At 40.8% G+C, this 23,390-nt stretch overlaps 1 protein-coding gene across 1 annotated transcript in view; it reads right to left on the reverse strand.

Annotated features, from left to right (window-relative positions):
- Positions 1-23,390, reverse strand: part of SCAPER (S-phase cyclin A associated protein in the ER) — a 377,689-nt gene that overhangs the window by 276,622 nt on the left and 77,677 nt on the right. The window contains exons 10-14 of the mRNA XM_056128752.1: positions 12,278-12,448; positions 10,756-10,831; positions 10,451-10,568; positions 10,062-10,173; positions 6,110-6,250 (exon numbers count right to left, since the gene is read on the reverse strand). Coding sequence (XP_055984727.1) covers positions 6,110-6,250; positions 10,062-10,173; positions 10,451-10,568; positions 10,756-10,831; positions 12,278-12,448 — 618 coding nt within the window. The remainder of the gene's footprint in view (positions 1-6,109; positions 6,251-10,061; positions 10,174-10,450; positions 10,569-10,755; positions 10,832-12,277; positions 12,449-23,390) is intronic.

The following is a 23,390-nucleotide window of genomic DNA, read 5'->3' on the forward strand; positions in this document are numbered from 1 at the left end:
ATTGTCTTCGTAAGATTCAGCTGTAGTCCGACCTTTCCACATTCACGGTCAAAGTCGTTCAGCATTTGTGCCGCTTGGCTGATGTTTGGTGTTATTAGAACGGTGTCATCAGCAAAGCGGAGGTGGTGTAGTTGCTGACCATCTATCTTCACTCCCATGTTTTCCCATTCCAGTCGTCGCATGATGTTCTCGAGGGTGGCACTGAAGAGTTTTGGTGAAATGGTATCACCCTGCCGAACCCCTCTCTTGATATGGATGATTACTTCTTTGTAGAATGGTGAGATCTTGGTAGTGAATCCGCAATAGAGCTCACGAAGGATCCTGATGTATTGAGTTTGTACGCCCTGATTGGCTAGGGCTTCCATGACCGCTTCCGTCTCAACAGAATCAAAGGCCTTCTTTAAATCAATGAACGTTAGACAGAGCGGCATCTTGAACAACCACCAACTGGGAGCTCTTTGGCTCTATTGCGGCAACATGGGAGGATGCCATCATTGACAACATTGATGAGGGATACGATCGAATGATTCAGCACCTCCATGATTGTGCAAGGAATGCCAAGAGAGAGATAACCACAAAAAACCGTCTTTCTTCGAACACTCTTGAACTTATTCGCCAACGTGGCTTGGCACGTGCCTCAGGCAACCACAAGCAAACGTCCGAACTGGCAAAACAGTGCAGAAAAGCCATCAAGGATGACCTCAAAAACAGGAGAGCAGCAGTACTGGTAGATGCAGCAGAAGCTGGGAAAAACATTCGTAATGCCCGCCTGTCCTTCACCAACTACAAAACCAAGATGACTGCCCTCCGACATCATGATGGATCTATCACATCTTCCAGAAGGGCAATGGAGAAGATTATTCATGACTTCTACTCAGATCTCTTTAATAGCCACATCCACTTGCCCACATACCACATACCACATGATGGATATGTCGTTCCCAATGTTCTCCCCTCCGAAATCCAACATGCCATCTCGTCGGTAAAGAAACAAAGAGCACCTGGCCCAGACAAGATCAGACCTGAACACCTGAAGAACTTACCATCAGTACTCATCAATACATTGGCTCGACTCTTCACACGCTACCTGTCTGAATGCAAGGTTCCATCCCAATGGAAAACCAGCAGGACTGTACTACTATACAAGAAAGGAGACATCCACGACATTGGCAACTATCGCCCAATCTGCCTATTGTCTGTCATCTACAAACTATTCACTCGAGTCATCCTGAATAGGATTAGCAGAACACTAGATGAAGGACAACCATGTGAACAAGCTGGATTCCGAAAAGGATTCAGTACCATCGACCATATCCACACAATAACCAAGCTCATTGAGGTATCTTCCACCCAGATCCTCCAAATCCCAGTAGGCGGGGGTCACACCCACCACCTGGCCCCCTGGCGCTGTGTAATCCCATCAACGGCCAAGACTCAGAGACTATAAAATCCAGCTCCCGGAACCGCGCAGCCGCAAATCAGGACATCTTTTTATGACATCTTATTATCTCATTCCTACTTTGGACAAACTTGCAGGCTATTGAATGTAGCCTGCCCACAGGGCTGAGTCTGGCAAACTCCCCGTGGCGTACCAAATATGCCAAATACCAGTAACAATGATGGGTCTCATTCTCCTAAAGAGCCTTGAATATAATCTCAGGGCTAGGATGAAAGAGACGTTACTGGGGCCTGCTCGAGGCAATTGACGAATAACAGGATGATAAAATGAAATGAAAAAATGAATTAACTGAATGGGAAAAGCTTCAGAGTAAAGATAGTGAAGGAATGATAGTGACTGTGATGCTCAAGGGAAAAACATAGGTGACAAAGGTGAAAAGCAGTAACAAGGAAATGAATTCACTGGAGGAACAGAAAATTCAAGGATTCTAGAAAAAGGCTCCTGACTCTTCACATAGACACAACAGCACAGTGCTACGAGTAAGACCTGAGCAAGCCGGAGCAAGCTGGGGGCCCCTAGCAAAAAATAAGAAAGAAGTATCAGCCACAAAAATGATGTTTGAGAGCAAAGTGAGACTATGAAAGGTGTCAGTTCCCCCCAATAACTTTAAAAATTCAGGCTAAAGATCTAATATGTAACTTGGTGACTGGAACTGATGACATAACAACATTATCAGAATTTAAATATTCGCACACCACTCCCAAAAGAGGTGATGGGTATGTTTTTTAACTCAGTAAGGAGGGCAGTTTCTTTGACAATGAACCATGTTTCAGACATTATGCTGTTACATTTTTAAGAGCCTACTCTTCTACCTACTAATTATACCTCAACAGTGCTGAAAAATCTCTGTAACAAAACACTCTAACTGAAAAATCGATTGCTGAAACTAGATTTCAACGAACAGTTCAACCAAATAAGTGATCCAGGAAAGAAATAAGTACACGGAGGGTGTGGTGCCTCCAGTAGGTCAACCTGTACGTGTGGGGCGAGTGCGTTAGCGGCCTGATGGTGCCTTCAGGCTTCCTGATACCCCAAAACTGCGTTGTGCCTTTGGCTGGACCCCAACAACTTTGGACCAAATTTACCATGAAATTAAATAGCCAAAGTTAGGCAGGTGGGAGCCACCCCACAAATCACCTCCAGCTCAGCTATACAAGCGCATTTATTGGCCTTATTTCAGAGACCCGTAGATAAATCTCGAAAGAGATCAAAGCTGCAATTGATCTTGGACCCACGCCTGGCTGAACAGGCCGGGGTATATCAGAGTGGGGCAGGTTGGCCTGTGCCCACCCAAGCAGAGCCCCCGGCAGCTGCTTATATACACAATCCAAAATCGCTGCCATCTTATTTGTTCATTGCAGCACTGTTTAAAATGGCCAGAATCTGGAAAAAACCTGAGTGCCGAGAACAGATGACTGGTTAAAGAAACTTTGGTACATTTACACAATGGAGTACTATGTAGCGGTTAGAAAAGATGAAGTCATGAAATTTACATACAAGTGGTACTACACGGAAAGTATCACGTTAAGTGAAATGAGTCAGAGAGAGAGGGATAGACATAGAAAGATTGCATTCATCTGGCAAACATAAAGTAACAAAATAGGACGAGGAGATTAACACCCAAGAGTGGCCGAGATTAGTACCAGGAATTTTGCTCCGTGGCTTGGAGACCAGCCACACATGCTAGGGGAAAAGAGAGCTCAGATAGAGAAGGGAGCACCAAATAAAGGGTGTTGGGAGGATCCTACCAGGATGGGAGAAGCATGCTGAAAGTAGACTATAGACCAAACACGATTGCCACTCAATGCCTCTTTTGCAGACCACAACACCCAAAAGGAGAGAACAAAAGGGAATGACCTGCCACAGAGGCAGGGTGGGATGGAGGGGATGGGGGGTAGGAGGGATATTGGGACCCATGGTGGCGGAAAATGGGCACTGGTGGAGGGATGGGTACTCGATCATTGTATAACTAAAACCCAAGCACAAAAATTTGTAAGTCTACAACTGTACCTTATGGTGTTTCACTAATGAAAAAAAAAATAGTAAAAAGTAAAAAAAAAAAAAATTCACTGCCATACCCTCAGCCTGACTCCACTGTCTCAGGACAGATCTCACCAAGATACAATCTACTGAAAATTCTGGTATGAGAGTTGTTTTTTTTTTTAATTTTGGGGTCACACCCGGCGATGCTCAGGGGTTACTCCTGGCTTTGCACTCAGGAATTACTGCAGGCGGTGCTCAGGGGACCATATGGGATGCTGGGAATCGAACCTGGGTCGGCCACGTGCAAGACAAAAGCCCAACCTGCTGTGCTATCGCTCCAGCCCTGGTATTAAAGTTTTGTGACTGAAATCTCCAGGCTTTCTCGGGGGTCAGGATGGGCTACCTCTCCCCACCTCACTGAATTTCCGGAAGCCTTGGCAGTCACATCCACACCCCAAAGCTGCCACACAATTGAAAAGCTACTCCAGCCTTACCATCTCGATAAAAATACCAAATTCCCTGAACAAACACCATGACCTCCTAGCACCTGTATCGCAAACAATAATGCACAAAAGGTAAAGGAGAGAGAGAGCGAGAAGGAAAGTGCCTCCCATAGAGGGAGGCTGGGAGTCTGTGGAGGTGGAGGATGGTGGTGGGGAAATGGGGGTCACTGATCACTGGTGGAGGGGTGGGTGATAGATCATATCTTTCTCATGGATATCCAATTAAAAAAATTTAAAACAAAGTAATGTGGAGTTCATGTCCAATTCAATCAGCTTAATCAATGATTGAAAAAGTAGCAGTACTCCTATGTTAAAAAAAAAAAAAGGTACACAAAAAAGGCTGATTCAAAAGTGCGAATTTTAGCTGCATGAGGTGGGTCCAGCAAGATAAAACAGCAGGTAGATGGCCGGAGCAATAGCACAGGGGGAGGGCGTTTGCCTTGCAGGCGGCCAACTCGGGTTCGATCCCCGGCATCCCATATAGGTCCCCTGAGCACCGCCAGGAGTGATTCCTGAGTGCAGAGCCAAGAGGAATCCCTGAGCATCGCCAGGTGTGACCCAAAAATCGAAATAAAATAAAATAAAATAAAACATCAGTTAGGGCATCTGCCTTGCATGCAGCTGACCCAGGTTCGATCTCAGGCATCCCATATGGTCTCCTGCATGCAGCTAAGCTAGTTTTGATCTCAAGCATCCCATGTGGTACCCTGAGCACCACCAGGAGTAATTTCTGCAGTGCAGAGGCAGGAATAACATCTGAGAATAGCCAGGTGTGGGCCAAAAACCAAAACCAAAACCAAAAAAAAAAAAAAAAACCCATGAGGTACTATACACACAAGATAAAATGGCTAAAATTACAGCATATACTCACAGAGGCCTGTTGAGAATTTGGCTAACTAGAATACTCATTAACTCCTGGTAAAATGCGTCAATAGCATGAGTACTTTGGAGAACTACCTGCTCAAAGTTAAATAGGAGCTTAGCTCTGTCAATTCACTCTTAGGTATTTACCCAAGAAAATGAAAGTGAACATCAACAGCAAAGACTTGCATTTGAATATTCGGAGCAGTTACATCTGCAATAGCCAAAAAGTGCAAAGGAAACAAATGTCCATCAACAGGTGAGTCGACAAATTACAGTATTTCTGTACAGTGATATTCTTCGCAGCAGTAAAAAGGAACTGATATACACAACAGCATAGTGAAATTCAAAATAACTACACTGAGTGAAAGAAGCCAGGAGTAAGGGCACACACTCTAAGATTCCATCCAGACAAAACTGCAGAAAATGCTAACATCTACAGTGACAGAAAGCAGATCAGCAATTGCGTGATAACACAGTTGGAGGCAGGAAGGAATAACAAGAGTATGAAGAAACTTTTGAGGAAGATGAAATTGTTTACCTTCATTGTACTGATGGTTTCATAAATACATGCATGTCAAAACTCACCAAATTGATGTTTCACATATGTGCTTCTCATGTCAATTGTACCTCAAAAAAAGCTCCTAAAATTATGTGTGTATAAAACTGTGTGTGTACGTGTGTGTATGTGTGTGTGTGTGTATACTTATATCCCACAATATTGCACCTAATGAGTTTTAAATGGGCTATAAAAATGTTCTGCTATTATGGCAAAGAATAAACACTTAATAAATATTAGTTTCAATTACTATTATACAAGGGCTGGAGCAATAGCACAGTAGGTAGGGTGCTTGCCTTGCAAGCGGCCGACCCAGCCGACCCAAGTTTGATTCCTCTGCCCCTCTCGGAGATCCTGGCAATCTACCAAGAGTGCATCTCGCCCGCATGGCAAAGCCTGGCAAGCTACCCGTGACGTATTTGATATGCCAAAAACAGTAACAAGTCTCACAATGGAGACATTACTGGGCCCGCTTGTGCAAATCGATGAACAATGGGAGGACAGTGCTACAGTGCTACTATTATACAACAATTAAAAAACTTAATTGAGAGAACAGGGCCAAAGAGGAAACTCCAAGGACCGGAGCGCACGCTTTGCACGTGGGAGGCCTAGGTTTGATGCCTAGCACAAGATTTTTGAGACCATAGGAAAAAATCTTTGAGCTCCACCAGGTGTGGCTTAAAAACCAAAAGGATAAGTAAACATGAGTAACTAATCCAGAGTTCAAGCACCTAACAGACGTACCTTAGCTTCTTCCTCTTGTGCCTTTTTGACAATTGCCTGTAATTGCACCTCTCGCTTAAATTCAGCATGAAGTAACTTCTCCTCCATCATCCTCCGCCGTTGATCTAGTAATTCTTCCTTCCATTTCCGAACATCCTTCTCCTACAGAGAGACAATTGTCACATCTTGAACTTTAGCATGCAGCATGTCAAGGAGGGGAAATCAAGGCAAACAGCTTATAAACCGTGGGAAGTCTGTAACTCAGAGTTTCGAGAGCTAAAGGAGAAGGACCAGTGATGAACAACAGTGACCAGGCAGCCAGGCTGCTTATATTTGACAAACCACCTCAAAAAAAGTATGCTGCAGAAAAAGTCCTGGTTAAAAACTAAGACTGATCTTTAAAGCCCAAACTCTACAGATCATTGGTCACATGGACTAGCGCTCAGCCTTGCCAAGATTCCGTTTTCACATCTATGAAATGATATTCAATTCTGGGAGAGAGCTCAAAGTGCTGCTTTGCATGCAAAGGTCCAGGCTCCATCGATGGCACGCAGGGTCCCCCCAGCCCCAGCAGAAGGATTTCACATACCCCTCCAGATGCAACCCCACGCACTGAGCCAGGTATGACCTCTACGGGCTATGGGCATGGGAAAAAAAATCAAAAAGGAAGGAAAAAATGCCCAAAAATCAAAAAGAAAAAGATATTCAACAGTTGTCTGTGTGGTACTTCATACAGTTACTGGGGTGGTCATATAAAAAACTACGTATGCTAGGTAAAGAGTGCTGCAATAAACAGAGGGATGGGTATTTGATCATTGTGTAATTGAAACCCAAGCGCAAACATGTGTAAGTCTGCAACTGGACCTCATGATGTCTCACTATTAAAAAAATTTTTAATAAAAAAAAAAGAATACAAGACAAACCTAAAAAAAAAAAACTACATATGCAGTCGGGGCTGGAGTGATAGTACAGTGGGTACGGTGTTTGCCTTGCACACGGCTGACCAGGGTTCGATTCCCAGCATCCCATATGGTCCCAAGGAGTAATTCCTGAGTGCAAAGCCAGGAGTAACCCTTGTGCATCACCAGGTGTGACCCCAAAAGCAAAGCAAAACAAAACAAAACAAATCTATAAACGAAATAATAACCAATAATATAAATGAACTTATGTTAGAATTTTGCCATCAAAATTACTCAGAGGGGTAGCTACATTGATGGGAAAAATAAACCAAAAGTGAGGGAATACTTCCAGAAATATTTTACAAGGCTAACATTACCCTGAACCTAAACGAGGCAAATTCAGCATACGCACAAACCACCAAAATTGCATCAATAACTAAAGAACATGGAGATAAGGGATGCAGCTAAAAGATAGAGCAGAGACATTCCTCGATGAGGCCTGGGTTCCATCCCTGGCAATGCTCCTCTGAACACCCCTAGGGGTGGTCCTGGATGCTCACAAGCATTTCAGTATGTAGCCCCCACAAATAAAACCAAAATTATTCTCAGCAAAACCTTGGGGTGTCAAATTTAGCAATGCAAAAAAAAAATTCATACACTATTAACAAGTAATATTCATTGCATGGATGCAAGGATGCTTTAATATACACCAATCATTAATTTAACATACCACATCGACAAAAGGTAAAAATGCTTAAAAAGCATTTGATAAGATTCAATACCCATTTACAATAAAAATTCATTAAATCTGAAATATAAAAGCTATTACACTAAGATCAGAAACAAGACAAGGATGCCCATTCTTTTCATAACTATTAAAAGAGACTTTGAAAGTCCTACCAAGAGCAATTAGACAGCAAAAAAGATGGGGGAAAAAAAGTCCAAACTGGACAAAAAGAAAATGAAACTATAACTACCTATCAATGACATAATAATACATACTGGGAATTCTAAAAAGTCACCAAAAAATAGAAACTAAAAATAAATAGGAAACAAAAACAATATACAAAAACCCACTACATTTCTGTACACAATGAGTTAGAGGAAGGGAAATTTTAAAATGCTCTCATTTACAATTGCATCAAAAAGGATAATACAACCGGGTGCATTCTTAACAACAAAGGCCGCCAGGGGATCAAAGGAGTGTTCACAGGAGATGGAGAAAAAGGAATGCTTGTACCCAGAGAGGGGCAAGTAAAAGTCTCTATGAAAACAGCATGGAGATCTCTCAAAATATTCAAAACTCATCCGCATTCAGCAGATGTAGACGTAGATTCAGCAATTCCACCAATTGGCACTGAGCAACACTAAAATGGGAGGGTGGGGGGGGGTTGCACACTTGTGTTCACTGCAACACTGCTAACAACAGGCAAGATACAAAAATAACCCAAGTGCCCAGGGACCAGTGAGTGCTATTATACACACGAAGGGACGCTACTCAGCAACTGGGAAAGATCAAAGCTCGCTCTCTGCAACAGGCCTGGAACGGGAGTGGGTCTAAGTGAAAGACCTCGGAAGAGACACAGACCAGATGGTCTCACTCGTGTGTGGGATACGATGAAGCAGAGCTGGGGAGAGAGAAAGGCAAACAAAAGCAAACCCCTGGACTCTGGTGCTGAGCAAAGGAAGAGAGGGACACCTGGGAGAGGAAGTGACGGGCAGCAGAGGAGGCAGGTGGGTACGTGTGGCGACGAACACTCTGGAGAGGCAGGGAGTCGTGTCCTTAAACACAGATAGCTGAAAGTGAAATGACTCAGAAAGAGAGGGACGGACATAGAAGGGCTTCAGTCATTTGTGGAATATAAAGTAACAGAATGGGAGACCAACACCCAAGGAGAGTAGAGATAAGGACCAGGAGGATTGCTCCATGGCTTGGAAGCCAGCCTCATATGCTGAGGGAAAGGCAGCTCAGAAGAAAAGGGACCATTAAGTATAGGGTGTCTGGAAGGCCAGCCCGGGATGGGAGATGTGTACTGAAAGTAGACTACAGACCAAAAATGATGGCCACATAGTACCCGTACTGTAACCGTAACACCCAAAAGGAGAGAGAGAGAGTAAAGGGAATGCTCCTGCCACAGAGGTGTGATGGGGGGCGGGGGGTGCGCGTGGATCAGAGTGGGAGGGATACTGGAAACATGGGTCAGGTGGAGAATGGGCACTGGTGGAAGGATGGGTACTTGATCACTGTATGACTGAAACATAAGCACAGAAGTTTGTAAGTCTGTAACAGTACCTCAAAAAATAATAATAAAAATAATAAAACTTAAAAGAACAAAAAAAATCGTATATAGTGAAGGGGACAGAGCAATAGCACAGCAAGTAGGGCACGTGCCTTGCACATGCGCGCCCCACACACACACACCACCTTATGTTTGATCTCCAGCCTCCCATATGGCCCCCTGAGCCCTGACAGGAGTGATCTGAGTACAAAGCCAGGAGCAAACCTGAGCAATGCTAGAAGTGACCCACCCCTCCACCCCAACCGCCAAGAAAAGTCTTGTAAACTGCTATCTCATAAATGACAAAACTATTTCAATAAAATTTAAAAAACAACAACAACAAAAAAGAAAGAAATGAATCAACAAGCTGGAACTGCAAGAATCTATGCCTACTTGGCAACATACTTTTTCAGCTAATTTACAAATGAAAAGTTCTTTTTCATTTTTCATTTTCATCTTTCTTTTTTTTTAAACAGGTGACCCTCTGTAGTCTGGTAGAGAGAAATCCATTTTTATCCTGAAGAAATTACTTTTTATAATTCTTTCAGATTTTTTCCCCAACAGGAGAAAAAGTCAAAGTTAAAAATAAACCCATCAGGGGCCAGAGGAACAGCACGCAGCCAATCCAGGTTCAATCCCCAGAATCCCATATGGTCCCCTGAGTACCAACATGAGTAATTCCTGAGCACAGAGCCAGGAGTAACTACCAAACATGGCCGCACGTGGTCCCAAACAAACAAACAAACAAAAAACAACCCACTGACTCAAGGCTGCCTGAATTTCCTAAAAACTCACCCTTTCCAACAGTTTCTGAAGCTTTAGCGCTTTCTCTTCACGCAGCTTCTCCCGGAGCTGCTGTGCTTTCATTTGTTTTTCTTCGTGCTTCTTCTTAGATTCTGCAATTGTCCTATTAACACAAACAGATGAGCAGAAGATGCAAATGTTTACGTGATACCGCCAAAACTATTTTCTTTAGTCTTCAAAAGTTTATGAAATAAACATTCAATGTATATAGAACTAACTCTGGCCTCACATCTCAAGAAAACACTGTCACTCTTCAATGGATGTGGAACTTCCTTTAAGAAATGAGCCTCACAGAGGTCACGCGGCAACAATATTTAACAGTCGAGAGGGGCTGATCTCCCTCCTGTGAACCATTTCAAAGTCATTTTCAAAAGTCAGACCTTTTACGAGATGGCGAGGACAGTTTTTCATGCATGTGAATGCCATGTCCTGGAGGTCTAGCTGGTTCCTCCTCTACAATATCTCCCCAAGAAGTATTTTGGCGCCACGATTCACGTGCTGCTTGGGAAAAAAAAAAAATGTAAACCACTATTACTTTTAACCACAGAGGATAAATTCCAACCTTCGTAAACAAACTTGTAAGTGATATCAGCATTCCCACTTCAAAGAACTTATTTGATCAGATGCCCATTTTACACACACACACACACACACACACACACACACACACACACACACACAATACCTTCATAATCTGCAAGGACATCGTTCCAGTCCATAGACATACCACAGAAAGACACAGTGCCACTGCCCACGCCGGCCTGCAAGGCAATAAGGACAATTGAAAGAACAAACATTTGGACACAATTAGAAGTGTAAAAATCGCCTATTTTGAGAAAAATTTATCAGTTGCTACTCAAAATGACATTCAACAGTTTAGAACCAGAAGAAACTCTTCAGGGAGGCTGAGACAGTACGGAGTTCAAGGAGTTTATCTTGCATGCAGCAGACCCAAGTTTAATCCCTGGCATCACATTAGCATTTCCCCCACAAACCCAAGCTCTGCCAGGAGTGGTCCCTCAGCACGCCAGGGCTAATTCCTGAGTACAGAGCCAGGAGTTTTCCCTAAGCACAGCCTGGTGTGGCTCAAATACAGGAGGGGGAAAAAATTAAATATTCCTCTTGGGAGTCACAAAAAAATCTCCAGTTAAGAGGGATGGGTACTGGATCATTGTATAACTGAAACCCAAGCATAAAAATTTGTAAGGCTACAACTGTACCTCATGGTGTTTCACTAATAAAAATTTTAAAAAGTTAAGACACCACAGTTCACTTATGTGAAGAGGAAAACAAACTTTATGTCATTAAAGCAGATATAAATCACATAGCATATTAACCTAACATAGCTGCATAGATCTTAATCCTTCAGACCACATGTCAGAGAGACTTGAGATTATCTACTGATTTTTGTACTTTAACAGAAAAAGAGCTGGACTAATTAGGCTTCGTTTTATTATTTAAGAAGTCCCTTTCATTAGCATAATATTCTGGAAACTTAGTGGCAGTAAGGCTACATATCATTTGGTTTGTGTTACATATCATTTCCTATTAGACTATAGGAAAGTGAAACAGTCAAGTATTCTTCAGTCTTAACAATTACTATCTGAGCCATGTGGAGTGATTACTTTCTTTGAGGTTCAATTTTACGGTGGAATGGGGTAAAAGCCACACACAGCTGGGCTCAGGGCCTGCTCCTGGATCTGGGCTCAGGGATCACTCCTGGCCGTACTCCAAGGTGGCATGTGTGGTGCTGAGCAACGAACCTGCATTGGTGCATATAAGACAAGGTCTATCCTAGTCAGCCCTGAGATTCAATTTCTTGATTCCTATAATGAGAACAACTTCCAAACTGTCAACTGCATTATAGATCAAAACAGTCAAGTGATTATTTTTAACAAGTTAATATTTCCTGTACGTTTGAATCACACTGAAAATATAGATTATGAGGAACATTTTGGAGGGGTGGTTTGGGGGCCACACGCAGCAGTGCTCGGGGAACCATGAAGTGTCGAGGACAAAACCTAGAGTTCCTACATGCAAAGGCTGTTTTCCAACCATGTGAACCTTCTCCCAGCCGAAAGACCTTTTCTTTTTTTCTTTCAAAATGATTTTAAATAGGACAAAATAAATCCTAAGCCCTCTTGTACTTAAGATGTCTTAGGATTTTCTTTTTTTGAACAGCTGCAATTAAAATTCTCAAAGCTCACAGAAAAATCACTGTCGTTGTCAGTTTCGATGTTAATGTCATTGTTTTCTTCCGCTTCAATTTCTCTAGTTAACTGTTCCTCTTCTGCAATCGCACTAGCAATAGCTTCCTCATTGGCCTTCTCGAGACGATCTGCTAACTCTTCTTTCTTAGCGAGAACTTCTGCCATGGACTATAAAGTTTAAAACAAAACAAAACAGAACAAAATAAGAACCATCACTTGACTGAAAGATAAACACTTCTTTCACGCTCCAGTCATAAACCCAACAGGAAATACAAAGGGGCACTGATGTGTAAGCATGAAACCTGGAGGCTCAATATAGGTTGACCCTTTTTGCTTGGCTGTTTGACTTCCGCTTCTCAAAATCTAGAACTTTTCTTGTATTCATAAAGTGGTACAATAATACATCACTTACCTTCCTTACCAGCCTGCTATGTATGAGAAACTGTGAAAGTTATATAAATAACAAGTATTATTCATACTATAAAGTACAATTTCATTTTGGTGCCAAACTTCGAAAGTCAATGATTAATTACATTACAAACAAAGCACTAATTTATGATAGGAACAAAGAAATGCTGTAATGGCCATGCTTTCCAAACATACATAACTTAGTTTAAAATATGTATTGGAAATAATACAAATACTATGCACCAGAGTCGTTGAAAGTCCTGACAATAATCTAAATGTCACTGTAAAGAAGCTAAAGCAGAAATCTGGTTAATAAATTTACCAAGGAAATAAAATGGGACTGTAAAATACAACTGATACAAAAGAAGTGGGAAAGTGAAAAAAGGACAGAAAACAGAAGAGTCAAAGAGAAAACACAAGATGGAAGAACTAAATGCACCATATCTATAATAATACTATATGACAATATCCTAATTGTCTCTACACCTCAAATAACAAAGGTTATCTTGCTGAGCAGAAAGCAAGAGACAAATATCTGCTGCCCATGAGAAACCCAATTTAAATATCAGAATAAAAACATCTTGCAAGTTGCCACACTAATAGGAATCAAAAGAAAACTAAAGTATTAATATCAGACATAAAAGATCTCTGAGCAAAAACAAACAAAAAAGTCAAAAGGAATAAAGATCATTATAAAATAATAGGAAAGTCAATTCACCAAGAAATCAAGACAATCCTTAAATGTTTAAAATTTAGTAACAGAGCTTCATAATACATAAACCAAAGCCTAACAGAGTTGTTAAAAAAAATAAACCTAATGGGAATGCAAAATAGTGTAGCCAATAAGATTTCTCTGAAGTCTATGAAAAGTTAACAGATGATCTACCAACCCCATCTAGATATCAACTAAGAAGAAACAGAATCAAATGAGCACATAGAAACATATATTTAAAGTTTTTAAATTTTACTTAAAACAGCATCAAAGAGGCTTTAGCGATAGCACAGTGGGTAGGGTGTTTGCCTTACACTGGCCAACCCAGGCTCGATTCCCAGCATCCCATGTGGTACCCTGAGCACCACCAGGAGTAATTCCTGAGTGCAGAGCCAGGAGTAACACCTGTACATCGCTGGATGTGACCCAAAAAGCAAATAAATAAATAAATAAGCATCTAAATATTTTATTTTAAACAGCATTACTGATAACAACAAGAAAGTAAAAATAAACATCTAGGGACAGAAAAATGATGAATGGATAAGATATGATCTATCTGTATAGCAAAATATTGGTCATGAAAAGAATGAAGGAGTGATACAGGCTAAAACATGAAAGAACTTCGGAAACCTTTGTGGTGAGTGGAAGACAGTAATGAAAGATGATATACTGTATTCCAACTATCTGAATCTACACAACGGACAAATCTAGAGAGAAAAAAACACAGTGGAGGGCAAGACAAAAGAGAATGGTTGCCAATGGTTATGGGTTTCTTTCCACAGTGATTAGAGAACTCAAAGGCTGATTATGGTACATTTTATGTTGCGTACATTATAAACAAACTTAAAAAAACACAGGTTCTAACAACAAAGGTCTACCCATACATAGATTCTATATTCAGAGAATGAACCAAACTTGGATGCCAGCTGGTTAGAGCCTCAGATGTGGAACCCACCGATACTCTGGGCTTATTTGAAGTTACATGTGAATTTTAGCCTTCACAGACCCAGTGTCCCTAACTCCCACATCATTCCAGGGTCAACTGCAATGTGTCAACAAAGGTGTTAAAAAAAACTGACATAGTTCCACAATTCTATGTGAAGATCTAAATACTCCCAACTAAAAGAACAAATACCAAAAATTACCATGAATATAGAGAGTCTAAGCAATATAACCAACAAAACTGACCTAAGGGTTTTCCCAAGAGAAATGAAAACATATACTCAAAGCAACAAATATTCAGAGGGCTTTTACTCCTCACAGAAAAACTGGAAATAACTCAAACATCTGTCAACAATTGAGAGAAGACATATGCTGTGTTATGTGCATACTACTGATATTCCAAAAAACAATGAAAAGAATTGACTAACAAATGTGCTGAGTGAAAGAAATTAAACAAAGATCACACTACCCCACTTAAACCAAATTATGAGAATGAAAATACAGAGTAACAGAACAGTGAACACTGGGACACAGGAAAGAAAAGCGAGAGATTATGAAAGGGAATGTAAAAAGTTGGGGTGACAAGGATGTTTGATATCTTGAGTACAGGCATGACGGCAAGTCAAAATCTGTCAATTTGTAGGTTTTAGTTGTGTGAAGTTCACTGAAAACCAATTTAACCTAAGGAAAGATATTTGAAAATGCAAGAGCTTGTGCTCTAGCTTATGGATCTGGGGTGAAGTCTAGCATTCATTAATTTTATAATGATCTTCCTTCTAGATACTATGCCACTCCAAAACACACAACCCTCCCCCTTCTCCCGGCCAGGTAATAAAGTGGGCTGGGGTAGTGTAGCAGACTTTTTCTCTCTAAAACCTAGAATATCATAGAAACTCGTATTTGTGAATGTGCCAAATATTAAATTAATATATTTAGGTTTGCAGAAGTTCTCACATGAGTCTACCTCCTCTTTCCCTTTAATTTTCTCCAAGATTATAATACTCTGTTTAGTTACTTTGAATACCTGAAAAGATTTTAACTTAGGGGTAGAGTTTATGGATGAAAGATTAACTCAATTATTCCTTTAAGACTTTTACTATTTTCACACTGTAAACTCAAATAAATATGTGCATACCTAATTGGTTTCCATTTCCATTTTTCTTTACGACTTGAAATTTTGGCAATTATTTTTAAAAATCCATATAGCTAGCTGGCGATAGCACAGCGGGTAGGGCGTCTGCCTTGCACGCAGCCAACATGGCCGACCCAAGTTCGATTCCTCCGCCCCTCTCGGAGAGCCCGGCAAGCTACCGAGAGTATTCAATATGCCAGACACAGTAACAACAAAGTCTCCAATGGAGACGTTACTGGGCCCGCTCGAGCAAATCGATGATCAACGGGAGGGCCTTTACTTTAGGGCTGGAGCGATAGCACAGCGGGTAGGGCGTTCGCCTTACAAGTGGCCAGCATGGCCGACCTGAGTTCGATTCCTCCGCCCCTCTCGGAGAGCCCGGCAAGCTACCGAGAGTATTCGATATGCCAGACACAGTAACAACAAAGTCTCCAATGGAGACGTTACTGGGCCCGCTCGAGCAAATCGACGATCAACGGGAGGGCCTTTACTTTACTTTACATATAGCTAGGTTTTTGGATCAACCTACTTTGTTTTACAATGTTGACAAAAACGAACCTTACACAGAAAAAATTCTTGCAATCTTTTTGTGCTACACATCCGTTAAATAAGAGAATTGCACTTTACCCAGCTCTGTGGCAATGCTATATCCAAGAAAAAGTTCTCCTTTTAAAAGTTCTCCTTTTTATGCTTATCAGAACAACCCAATCACGTAAGTATCTTCGCCAAGACAAAACAGAGAAAAAAATATTTAAATACTGGTTTCAAAAACATGATTTTTAAATTCTTTGGGAAACATGGTGTTTACCAACAGAAAGGGGGCAGGAGATGAGAAGAATGGAGGGGGGCACATCTGAGTGTTAATGACACTGATACAGGGTATCTTATATGCATGATGAGGATTACACAACCACAAAAATGTAAGAACATTGTCAACCAAAGGCCCATCAATAAAATGCTTTAAAAACAAATCTTGCTCAACTTAAATTTTCTTTAAAACAGGGACCAGAGTGATAATACAGCAGACAGGGCATTTGCATTGCACGAGGCCGACCCGGGTTCAATCCCCAGCATCCCATAGGGTCCCCCGAGCACCACCAGGAATAATTCCTGAGTGCAGTCAGGAGCAAACCCAGAAACCACACATCGCTGGGTGTGACCCCCCCAAAAAAAAATTTTGTTTTCTTTAAAATATCTAAGACTAGGGACTGGAATGATAGTACAGTGGGTTGGGCATTTGCCTTGCACGTGGCCAACCCGGGTTTGATTCATAGCATCCCATTGGTGCCCCGAGCACTGCCAGAAGTAATTCCTGAGTGCAAAGCCAGGAGTAACCCCTGTGCATCGCTGGGTGTGACCCAAAAGGCCAAAAAATAAACAAATAAATAAAAACAAATTTTTTAAAAATCTAAGACTATACTAACACTCATTGTAACTTCTACATATGTGAAATTGATTCCAAAAGAACCAAGGGTTTTGAATATTGCACCTAATATGTGATCAAGGATAAAATGAATTTTTTAAACTTTTGTTCTTCAGATGACTGGTTAAAGAAACTTTGGTACATTTACACAATGGAATACTATGTAGCTGTTAGAAAAGACGAAGTCACGAAATTTACATACAAGTGGTACTACATGGAAAGTATCATGTTAAGCGAAATGACTCAGAAAAAAAGGGATAGACATAGAAAGATTGCATTCATCTGGGGAACATAAAGTAACAAAATAGGAGACTAACACCCAAGAGTGGCCGAGATTAGTACCAGGAATTTTACTCCATGGCTTGGAGGCCAACCACACGTTAGGGGAAAAGGGAGCTCAGATAGAGAAGGGAACACCAAATAAAGGTTTGGGGAGGATCCTCCCAGGATGGGAGAAGCATGCTGAAAGCAGACTATAGACCAAACATGATTGTCAGCCATTGCCTCTTTTGCAAACCACAACACCCACAAGGAGATAGAGAGAACAAAAGGGAATGCCCTACCACAGAGGCAGGGTGGGATGGGGGGGATGGGGGGTTGGAGGGACACTGGGATCCGTGGTGATGGGAAATGGGCACTGGTGGAGGGATGGGTATTTGATCACTGTATAATTGAAACCCAAGCACAAAAATTTGTAAGTCTACAACTGTACCTCATGATGTCTCACTAACAAAAAAAATAATAATAATAATAATAAACTTTTGTTCTTATGCTTAACTATGAGACCTATGTACTCTTTTGAAATTTGATTCTCGCAGAAAACAATTTGGAAAGTAAATTTAATAGAATATTCAGCTATGACAATAAAAAATTATAAAAAGTAACCAATATCTATCTTATAAATTAAACCCACTATTTATGTGACCATAATTATGTTTAGACTTTTAAAACACTCACCACTAAAATATCTAAGTCTTTCATTCCTTACTAAAGAAATAAAATACTATTACTATTTTCCTTTAGACAACCCATATTATATCTATCTAGTGTTATTCTCTATAAAATGAATAATTTGACATTATTCCATTTTCATCTTTCATCAACAATGCAAATTCCTACCACGAGGGAGGACGATGAAAAGAGTCCAGAAGCCTCAGTTGGTGCTACTCACCTAAGGAACCTCTCTGAGAAAGAATTCAGATATGAAGTAATGAAGATGTTCAATGAACTCAATGAAAGAGTGAGACAGATATCCAGTAAATTAAAGGAGGACATTAAAGAAACAATCTAAACAATTATAGGAAGAAATGAGAGCAGAAATTGGAAAGCTACACACAGAAATGTCACAAATAAAAGATTCGGTAGATGAAATAAAAAAAACTCAGTCTGTGCCCTCAATAGTAGAATGGTCACAGCTGAAGACAGAATCAGTGAGCTGGAAGATCAGCTGCACCAAGCCTACAGGCAACAACAAACAATGGCAAGAGACTTCAAAATAGCTCCAGAGCAAATCAGAGTCCAAGGGCATGATTCCAAAAAGAACAATATTAGAATCATTGGAGTACCAGAAGGTCAGAGAAACAATCCCAATGAAAAAGCCACGGTTAAACAAATTATTGCTGAAAACTTCCCAGAGTTGGACAATGAAGCTATTCAGATTCAAGGAGCCTGAAGTGTGCCAGATAAAAGAGACCCTAACAAAAACACTCCAAGACATATCATAGTTAGAATCATGGATGCCGCAGATAGAGACACATACTGCAAGCAGCAAAGTCAAAGAAGGAAATCATATACAAAGGAAAACCCCTTAGATTCACAGCAGACCTTTCAGAGAAAACCCTCCAAGCCCGAAGGCAATGGTGGGATATAGTGAAAAAACTCACTGAAATGAACACTTCACCAAGAATACTCTATCCGGCTAACTCTCACTCAAACTCAAAGGAACGGTACACTATATTCTGGATAAATAGCAGCTCAGAAACATCATAGACTCAAAACCAAACCTAAAAGAAGGGGTAATGGGGTTACTATAAGAAGACAAACCCCTACAAGCACAACAGACCCTTACAGAAAGATGAAACAAAACCCCATAACAATAATCTCTCTCAACGTCTATGGTCTAAATTCACCAATTAAGAGACACAGAGTGGCAAAATGGATTCAGAGACAGAACCCAACATTCTGCTGCCTACAAGAAACTCACCTGAATAATCAGAGCAAACACAGACTCAAAGTTTAAAGGATGGGAAAAAATCCTGCAAGCAAACAGCTCCCTCAAAAAAGCTGGGGTGGCCATACTGGTATCCGACAACATAAATTTCAGGTTGAAAAAGATTAGAAGGGACAGCAAAGGCCATTTTCTATTAATCAAATGATACATACAACAGGAAGAAATCACACTCTTAAATATATATGCACCTAATGAGGGAACAGTTAAATATTTAAAACAATTGCTAACAGATTTTAAGGAGGACATTGCTAGCAACAAAATAGTAGCTGAAGACTTCAACATCACCTTATCACCTCTGGATAGATCAACAAGAACAAAACTCAGCAAGGAAACATTGGCTTTGAAGGAAGAAATAGAAAGAGAGAGGGCTTATAGACTTATACAGGGCTTTACACCCCAAAAAGAAAGAATACACATTCTTCTCCAGTGCACACTGAACATTTTCCAAAATAGACCATGTGCTAGGCCACAAAACATACCTCAATAGAATCAGGAAGATAGAAATAGTATCAACAATCTTTTCAGACCACGTTGCACTGAGAATAGAAGTGAATCACACACAGACACAGAGAACCAAATAAAAAACCTGGAAATTAAATAACTCAAGATAGAACAACGAGTTGGTCAGAAAGAAAGTCAAGAACAAAATCAAAAGATACCTGGAAACAAAAGAGAATGAAGGCATGAGCTGCCAGAACCTATGGGATGCAGCTAAAGCCATGTTTAGGGGAAAATTTATAGCTCTGCAACCATTTCTCAGGAAGGAAGAAGGGGCCCACATAAAAAACTTGACTTCGCAGCTCAAGATTTTAGAAAAAGATCAACAAAAGAAGCCCAAATCAGGCAGAAGGAAAGAGATCATAAAACTTAGAGCAGAAATCAACGACATGGAAACCCAAAAAACAACCCAAAAGATCAATGAAACCAAGAGCTGGTTCTTCAAGAAAATAAACAAGACAGATAAACCACTAGCAAGACTCACAAAGAAAGAGAGAGAGAGAGAGAGAGAGAGAGAGAGAGAGAGAGAGAGAGAACCCTAATAAACGGAATCAGAAATGAGAAGGGGGATATCACAACAGAAACCAAAGAAATTCAAAAGATCATCAGAGACTACTTTGAAAGTCTGAATGACACAAAACAAGAGAACCTAGCAGAAATGGATAAATTCCTGGATTCCCATCATCTCCCAAAGTTGAATCAAGAAGATATAGAGTACCTGAATAGAACCTATTCACATCAAGGAAACTGTAAACAAAAGTCTTCCCAAAAACTAAACCCCAGGTCCAGATGGATTTACTAGCGAATTTTTCCAAACATTTAAAGAGGACCTATTGCCAGTTCTTCTCAAGGTTTTCTAAGAAACTGAAGAAACAGGAACTCTCTGAAACAGTTTCTATGAAGCCCATATTTCTCTAATACCAAAAGGAAACAAAGACACAAGAAAAGAAAACTACAAGCTGATATCCCTGATGAACACAGATGCAAAGATTCTCAACAAAACACTAGCAAATAGAATTCAAAAACTCATCAAAAAAATCATACACCATGACCAAGTGGGATTCGTCCCGGGGATGCAAGGATGGTTTAACATTTGGAAGTCAATCAACATAATCCATCATAACAACAAAACAAAAGACATAAACCATATGATCATATCAGTAGATGCAGAGAAAGCATTTGACAAGATCCAGCACCCATTTATGATGAAAACCCTCGCCAAAATGGGGATAGAGGGGACTTCCCTAAACATAGGTAAAGACATCTACCACAAGCCTACAGCAATCATCATCCTCAATGGGGAAAAACTGAGAGCCTTCCCCCTAAGCTCAGGAACGAGACAAGGATGCCCGCCCACTCTCTCCACTACTGTTCAATACAGTACTGGAAGTACTTGCAATAGCGATTAGGCAAGAAAAAGGTATTAAGGGCATCCAGGTAGGAAAGGAAGAAATCAAGCTCTCACTATTTGCAGATGATATGATACTATACTTAGAGAACCCTAAAACCTCTACCAAGAAACTCCTAGAAACAATAGACTTGTATAGTGAAGTGGCAGACTATAAAATCAATACCCAAAAGTCCATGGCTTTCCTATACGCAAATAGTGAAAGAGAAGAAAGTGACATGAAGAAAACAATCCCATTCACAATTGTGCCCCAGAAAATCAAGTACCTAGGAATCAGCTTAACAAAGGAAGTAAAAGACCTGTACAAAGAAAACTACAAAACACTTCTTCAGGAAATAAAAGAGGACACGAAAAAATGGAAAGATATCCGCTGCTCATGGATTTGGACACCACAAGAAAAGAAAACTACAAGCCGATATCCCTGATGAAGACGGATGCGAAGATTCTCAACAAAATAACACTTTCAAAATGGCAATTCTTCCCAAAGCATTGTACAAATTCAATGCGATCCCTGTAAGGATACCCATGACATTCTTCAAAGAAATGGAGCAAACACTCCTGAAATTCATATGGAACAATGAGCCCCCACAAATAGCTAAAGCAATTCTTGGGAAAAAGAAAATGGGAGTAATCAACCTCCCAAACTTCAAACTCTACTACAAAGGAGTAATAATTAAAACAGCATGGTACTGGAGCAAAGGCAGAGCTGCAGACCAATGAACAGGGTTGAATATACTGACATCTCTCCCCAAACATATGATCATCTAATCTTTGATAAGGGAGCAAGAAATATGAAATAGAGCAAGGAAAGCCTCTTTAACAAATTGTGCTGGCAAAACTGGACAGCTACATGCAAAAAACTGGGCTCAGATCTCTGCCTAACACCATATACAAAAGTCAGATCAAAATGGATTAAAGACCTCAACATCAGACCAGAATCCTTAAGATACATTGAAGACAAGGTTGGCGAAACCCTCCCCAACATTGAGGCTAACGGTATCTTCAAAGATGTCATGCCACTGGCCTAGTAAGTTGAAAACAGAGATAGAAAAATGGGACTATATTAAACTAAGAAGCTTCTGCACCTCCAAAGAAACAGTGACCAAAATACAAAGACAGTCTACAGGATATATGCCCAATACACATCCGACAAGGGGTTGATATCAAGGATATACAAAGTACTGGTTGAACTCCACAAGAAGAAAACATCCAACCCCATCAAAAAATGGGGCAATGAAATGAACAGAAACTTTCTCAAAGAAGAAATTCAAATGGCAAAAAGGCACATGAGAAAATGCTCTACATCATTAATCATCAGGCAGATGCAGATCAAAACAACAATGAGATATCATTTCACACCACAGAGACTGCCCACATCCAAAAGAACAAAAGCAACCAGTGATGGCACGGATGTGGTGAGAAAGGGACCCTCCTTCACTGCTGCTGGGAATGCCAACTGGTTCAGCCCTTTTGGAAAACAGTATGGACGATTCTCCAAAAATTAGAAATTGAGCTCCCACTTGACCCAGCAATACCACTCCTGGGAATATATCCCAGAGAGGCAAAAAAGTATACTCGAAGTGACATCTACACTTGTTTGTTCACTGCAGCACTCTTTACAATAGCCAGAACCTGGAAAAAACCTGAGTGCCCGAGAACAGATGACTGGTTAAAGAAAACATTGGTACATCTACACAATGGAGTACTATATAGCTGTTAGAAAAGATGAAGTCATGAAATTTACATACAAGTGGTACTACATGGAAAGTATCATGCTAAGCGAAATGAGTCAAAAAGAGAGGGACAGACATAGAAAGATTGCATTCATCTGGGGAACAGAAAGTAACAAAATAGGAGACTTACACCCAAGAATAGCCGAGATAAATACCAGAAGGTTTATTCCATGGCTTGGAGGCCAGCCACACATTCTAGGGGAAAAGGTAGCTCAGATAGAGAAGGAAGCACCAAATGAAGGGTATTGGGAGGATTCTCCCAGGATGGGAGAAACATGCTGAGAGTAGACTATAGACTGAACATGATTGCCACTCAATACCTCTTTTGCAAACCACAGCACCCAAAAGGAGATAGAGAACAAAAGGGAATGCCCTGCCACAGAGGCAGGGTGGGATGGGTGGATGGGGGGTTAGGAGGGATACTGGGATCATTGGTGGTAGAGAATGGGCACTGATGGAGGATGGGTACTAGATCACTGTATAACTGAAACCCATCATCATCACTGTCCTCCCTTGTTCATCAATTTGCTCGAGCGGGCCCAGTAACGTCTCCACTGGAGACTTTGTTGTTACTGTGTTTGGCATATTGAATACAACACGGGTAGCTTGCCAGGCTCTGCCGTG

Source organism: Sorex fumeus, unplaced genomic scaffold, assembly GCF_029834395.1.
Source record: "Sorex fumeus unplaced genomic scaffold, SorFum_2.1 ptg000067l, whole genome shotgun sequence".
In the NCBI taxonomy this organism is placed as follows: domain Eukaryota; kingdom Metazoa; phylum Chordata; class Mammalia; order Eulipotyphla; family Soricidae; genus Sorex; species Sorex fumeus.